This window comes from Vigna angularis, chromosome 7 (genome assembly GCF_016808095.1).
Source record: "Vigna angularis cultivar LongXiaoDou No.4 chromosome 7, ASM1680809v1, whole genome shotgun sequence".
Taxonomy (NCBI): domain Eukaryota; kingdom Viridiplantae; phylum Streptophyta; class Magnoliopsida; order Fabales; family Fabaceae; genus Vigna; species Vigna angularis.
The window spans coordinates 8,278,285-8,284,686 of NC_068976.1; the positions used below are offsets into that span (position 1 = coordinate 8,278,285).

General features: G+C 30.9%; 1 protein-coding gene across 1 annotated transcript; it reads left to right on the forward strand.

The window, feature by feature from the left end:
- Window positions 1-285: 285 nt before the first annotated feature.
- Window positions 286-4,470, forward strand: LOC108338292 (alcohol dehydrogenase 1). The gene is made up of 10 exons (XM_017575081.2): window positions 286-445; window positions 1,263-1,399; window positions 2,161-2,207; window positions 2,490-2,815; window positions 3,024-3,106; window positions 3,203-3,278; window positions 3,485-3,546; window positions 3,650-3,745; window positions 3,844-4,005; window positions 4,118-4,470. The coding sequence occupies exons 1-10, from the start codon at window positions 409-411 to the stop codon at window positions 4,232-4,234; spliced, it is 1,143 nt and encodes a 380-aa protein (XP_017430570.2). The 5' UTR covers window positions 286-408; the 3' UTR covers window positions 4,235-4,470.
- The last annotated feature ends 1,932 nt before the right edge of the window (window positions 4,471-6,402 follow it).

Below are 6,402 nucleotides of genomic sequence, written 5' to 3' on the forward strand. Positions count from 1 at the left end.
ATAAAAAAATATTTTCTACTAATTAAATTAAAATTATCTAAAGTGTATAATTAAGCTATAATGTTATACTTTAAATAAATTTATAATTTGTGTGTTTTTTTACAACATGCTTAAATATTTTTAAACTCATCTATTTTAAACTTGGTTAAATTTCTAGAACAACTATAATAATAATTTGTGAAACATAATCAAAGAGAATCGTCCTTGAAGTTCTTATCCATTCTCATCATAGCTTGGTGTGGGCCAACAATTGTCTGATATAATGCACATTCCTTTTCAATTATAGTAAATTTTGGTACAAAATTCCAACTTTTTTCCACTATAAATAGAGTATACATCTTCAATGCAAAATCATCCTCAAGTTTTCAATACTTAATTAATTCCTCTTCAAAAAAAAAAATTGAAGCCATGTCTGCTACTGCTGGTAAAGTCATCAGGTGCAGAGGTGAGCCATCTCCATTTCTGTTTTCTTCAATGTGCTTCTCTGGGTGAAGTTAGGGTTCTCATTTTTTTCTTGAAACCAAATAATAATATGGCAAAATCATTACTTTGGTTAACTTTTAATCTAGTTCTTTTAATTTTATTCTGAGTTTTGGTGTTGGTTTTGATATATTATTGATGTAAAAATGTTCAAAGATGATGAAAGTGCAGAAATCAAATTAATAACTAAATTTTACTATCAGGAAAAAGTTGTCATATAATTGAGAAAACTCTATGCTGGAGAATGTATTGTATAAGATAAAATATTAAAATAAATAGAAACATCTAGAGGATGAAACTCTTTTAGTCAACAGTGTGGAGAGATTTAAACTGAAACATTATAATATGTGTTTAAGTGAGTTTATTTATAACTTTTCAAACTTTCTCATCTTTTTAATAATGAGTCTTGTAAAGCCAAAATTTATGACTATGGAGTTTGTCTTTTAATATCTTAAGATTATAATATCTGTGTATTTATGTTTTTTTAAATGTCAGATAATAAGTAAAATACTATAAATAGTGAAGACAATTTCTCACTTTTGAAGTTGATTCTGAAAAAATGATAAATTATACTTACACTAACTTTTTGATACAATATCAAAATTTATTGTAATGAATTTTGTTGATGTTATTAAATCATCCATAAAATTATTCATAAACATTTAATTTTATGTTTGAAATATATGTGAAAAGATGTATTAAAAACTATATATCAACTAAAAATAAGATGTTATTAAAAAGTTGGATACAATATATTTAGTTTAGTTTTATGTGAAATGCAGCTGCGGTGGCATGGGAACCAGAGAAGCCATTGTCGATAGAGACCATAGAAGTGGCACCACCTGGGAAAGGTGAAGTGCGTTTGAAAATCCTCTTCAACTCCCTTTGCCGTACTGATGTTTACTGGTGGGATGTTAAGGTAACTCTTTCTCTTTTTCATTTTCTTTTTCTACTATTATTTCTTATATCTATAAAATCCCAAAACCAGCTTCTCAAAGTCAAAGCAAGTAATCAATAAAATCTATCTCACCTTTGTTATAAAAAAATAAACATTTTTGACATATCTTAAATTTGAGCACGTGGGCGACAATGATTGCGAAACGTGGCAAATCGTCACATGCAATGGATAATTATTCGGAGTGAAAAGTAGGACATACCCTCTCAAAAAAGCAACTTTAGACCTCAATGATTAAGATATTCATTCACTCAAAACTTGTTTTATGTTATTGTAATTGTATGGGTTTTCAATTTATTTTGTATCGATCTTATTATTTCATAACACTTTCACTGTATTCTTATAATTTTCACTTTAATACAAAGACTTTATAAAATTATATTCTGATTAATTTTGTATTTAACTATGGACAAAAAAATAAACACTCAAAATAAATAAAAAGATTTTTTATTATTTAGCATTTGATTTAAAACTCCGCATGTAACAATTTTTTTTTATACAACATAATTAAATTAGTGAACCTATTTATAATCTTGAAATGTAATTTTAAAACTCAAGATGAATTTAACTTAAAAGAAATTGTGTATACTTTTATTTATTTTATTGAAAAGATCTATTTTAAGGTACTAAAATAAAGATGTACTAAATCTTACATTACAAGTTATGAATTGACTGTTGGTGTTTCTGTCTGCTAGTATTTATGTCTGTTTCGTTTTGCTTTTCAGGGTCAGAATCCGCTGTTTCCTCGTATTTTAGGTCATGAAGCTTCAGGGTATGATGTTACATTCGTTGAAACTATTTCTCAAGTGATAATTAACTAAATATATATATTTTTAGTGGATACGAATAAAGATAAGATGTATACAAGGTTTTCACATGAAACGAGTTACAATTTTTCTAATAAGTTCATCATGTCATTGATCTAAAATGTGTAACAAGAACGAAAGCAGTGGTTAAAATAGTATCATTGGACCATGTTTATTATAAATCTTATGAAGAAAAATGAAAAGTTAACAGATTTGATGGTGGTTATGTGAATGAATGAATGAACTAGGATTGTGGAGAGCGTGGGTGAGGGTGTGACCGATCTGAAACCAGGAGATCATGCACTCCCAATATTCACTGGGGAGTGTGGGGAATGCAAATATTGCAAATCGGAAGAGAGCAACCTGTGTGAGCTGCTAAGGATCAACAGTGACAGAGGAGTTATGCTGAGTGATGGCAAAACAAGGTTCTCCAAAAATGGACAGCCCATTTACCACTTTCTGGGAACCTCCACATTCAGTGAATACACTGTTCTTCATGCTGGCTGTGTTGCCAAGATCAACCCTGCTGCTCCACTTGACAAAGTTTGTGTTGTCAGTTGCGGATTTTGCACAGGTTTGTCAGATATGTACTAATTTCAACTTCATATTCTCTGTCAAGTTTTTAGTTACCACATCAAATTCCGCATAGGAATAGTAGTAAGAACTCTAGAGAATTTAAATTCAATAATTTTGTGTTTTGTGGAACCACATAATTCTACACTTTAAACTTATAATGCTAACAATGTGGAATTTATTAATGTGTATCGATTTTGTACATGCAGGTTTTGGTGCTACTGTAAATGTTGCAAAACCAAAGCCTAATGATACTGTTGCTGTCTTTGGTTTGGGAGCTGTTGGTCTTTCTGTATGTTATATATCCTTCACTGCTTCTTCTTTTTTTCCTGCAATAATGTAGAAAACTATATTGGCTACAGTTCTTACCTTGTACTCTGCATTCTAGGCCTGTGAAGGAGCAAGGGTTTCTGGTGCATCGAGAATCATTGGGGTTGATTTACTCTCCAGTCGGTTTGAACAAGGTAGATTCAATTAGGACAAGACATAGATGTGAATGATGCCTTTTAAGTGTTTGTGATATTGTTCCTTAACGAGTGTTATAGTTTTTACCTTGACAGGTAGTGCCTTAAAGAATTATTAAATAGAGAATAGTATAAATTTTGTCCATTTAATTATGATTCAGATTTAAGTTTATGAAATGTCTAATTACATTGTTATTCTTGGTCAGCCAAAAAATTTGGGGTCACTGACTTTGTGAACCCCAAAGAGCACAACAAACCAGTTCAACAGGTTAGTTCAGACTATGCAGACAAGTAGTTCCAACTTTCACTTCATTTAAATATTCTTCATTTCATAGACTAATTCTCTATCTTGCTGAGATGTGGCACTAAAGGTAATTGCTGAAATGACTGGTGGAGGAGTCGATCGTGCTGTTGAATGCACTGGAAGCATCCAAGCCTCGATCTCAGCATTTGAATGCACTCATGATGTATTTTCCAGACCCCAGAGCTATTATTCTTGTTTCTAGCTACATCTGTATGAAGTTGATATTGTAATTAAACATGAACTTCAAATATTTCTTGTCAGGGTTGGGGTGTTGCTGTACTTGTTAGTGTTCCACACAAGGATGCTGAATTCAAAACTCATCCAATGAAGTTCATGGAAGGAAGAACTCTGAAGGGTACCTTCTATGGCCACTTCAAACCCCGCACTGATATTCCTGGTGTTGTGGAGAAGTACCTGAACAAGGTAATCATAGAACTAGATAATGTATTTAGTCATCTATTAATATGAAATAGTAAGTTGAAGATTGTTGAATAATTTGTGCATGAAATGAGAATGAGTTTTAATGATAATGCAGGAGCTGGAACTGGAGAAACTTATCACTCACAGTGTGCCATTCTCAGAGATCAACACGGCATTTGACCTTATGCTGAAAGGGGAGGGAATAAGGTGTTTGATCCGCATGGAAGAGTGAACGAGTTATGTTCTCTGGTGTGAGAACAGTGTTTGTCTGTGATGTGAAAAAAGAGAGTTGAAGAATAAATTTAGCACGTAATTCTGTTCTTGAATCTGTGCTATGTGAGTGTGTAAAGTAGTAATTGGAGGTGATGACTTTCTTGGTCATCTTCCTGCCTCTGTTACTTCTTATGCGAATGGTGTGTCGTGTAACTTTGTTCTGTTTTCTATTATATATTTATATCTATATTTTCACTCTTCTTTTATTTATCCTATACCTCACTACATTTATCCATTGCATAAAACAAATAACTAACAAATTGAAGATATGACATTTTAATTGAGCCATCACTTTGTCGTGCTCTGGATAGATGTCAAGCATGTATTCTTTATTATATTCTGTGTTAATAATTTTCACACTAAAAGGTTATTGGGATTTTTAGATTAATTTATAAATTATGATGAAAAAATCATAAGAAAATTGTCAGGCTCAAGTAAAAATGATTACTCAGTGAGTTTTGAGGACTCCTGCGAGAAGAGCGACCCAATTACATAACTAAAGTCTACATGAGGCTTTCACTTCCTGCATTCCCACGGTTTTTCTGTGTATACTTCCATCAAATTTTCAAAATAACCATTTTAATTTGTGTATATATATATTTTGAAAATATTTAAGAATTTTCGGAATAAGATTTCAGAAACAAAATTTCCGGAACAGAAATTTTGGAATTCAATTCTCGGAACAGAAGTTCCAAAACGAATAATATGTATTCCAAAATTAGTTTTACGCAATGGAATTTTTGGAATACATATAATACATTTGGGAATAAATTTTTCAGAACACTCCTACATGAAGTAAGTTTCTCTTCGCACCTCCAACCATTTCTTTTTACATCTTCAATATCCAAATATAAATAAATTTAAGAGAAAATAAATAAATTATATTGGTAATCTGTAATCACTGTTTATCAAATTTCCTAATGTCTAACTACAACACATCGATTTCGATTTAGATGTTACGTATAAGTAAAAAATCACGTATTGTTTAAGAAAAATACAAATATCATCACAACATAATGAAAATATTAAACTTTATTATGTCGACATGAAATTTAAATAAAAAGTGTGGAATTAATAAACCATCTCAACATGACTCTAAACGGTGTACTAAAACTCCGCAATATGATTTATTTAAAAGAAATATTGTTTGAAAACTCACTTTTAGTATACATTGAGTATTCTTATAAATCTTGGTCTCCCAATTAATCCTGACTAGTCCGAGTTTAACCATTTTTAGATTCAAGTATTCTAACCACTTTTGGTATCAATCCTAAATAATTGTTTAGAAAGTTTAACTCTCTTCAGCTAAATAATACAATTTTTTTAATTCTCTTCAGAATTTCCAAACACAATCAGTGTTGGTTTACAAGTGCAAATTTTGATAACTCTTAATGACAGGATTAATATAATACAAAGAAATATGAGAACTTGTGAAGTTCTTTCTTTTGTTCTATTAACAAACTTAGACATACAAGACAAACAAATATTGGTTGCCCTTGCTTGAGATAATTGGTGTGACATCTACAAGATTGACCTTCTTAATAGCTTTTGCATTCTTATTAAGTGAACGACAAAAATAATTTCATTTGAGCTTTGAAAAGGTTGAGAGATTTATTTATGACATATGAGGGTAATTCACAAGTCATTGTTAGTGACAAAGATTTGACTTTGATCAATGTCATTGCCAATGTATTCCATAAGTCTTATCAATTGATATGTCGTTTTCATATTCTAAAAAATCTCAAAGCTAAGTGCAAAATGTTAGTTGATTTTTTTGAGACATAGCATGTGGTCATGGAAGCATGGGAAAACGTCATGGATTGTGAATAAGAGTCCATGTTTGGTGAGTATGTGAATCACCTTTAGTATGCCTGCAATTCATGACCTTTGTTTTTTGAATACGTGAATCATACTTGGATTATTCCATGTAAGTCATACTTTGTAAAGGCCTGGACAAACAAAGTTATGCATTTATAAAACACAACAACAAATAGGTATGTTTTAATGTTATTTTACTTAGTTGTTTTTGTTAAATATTTTATGATATTGTTGACGTCATTTCTATCAAGGTTAAGTCTACTCACTTGAGCCTTAAGGAAGTTTTAGGTAGCGATATGGGAGATCTTT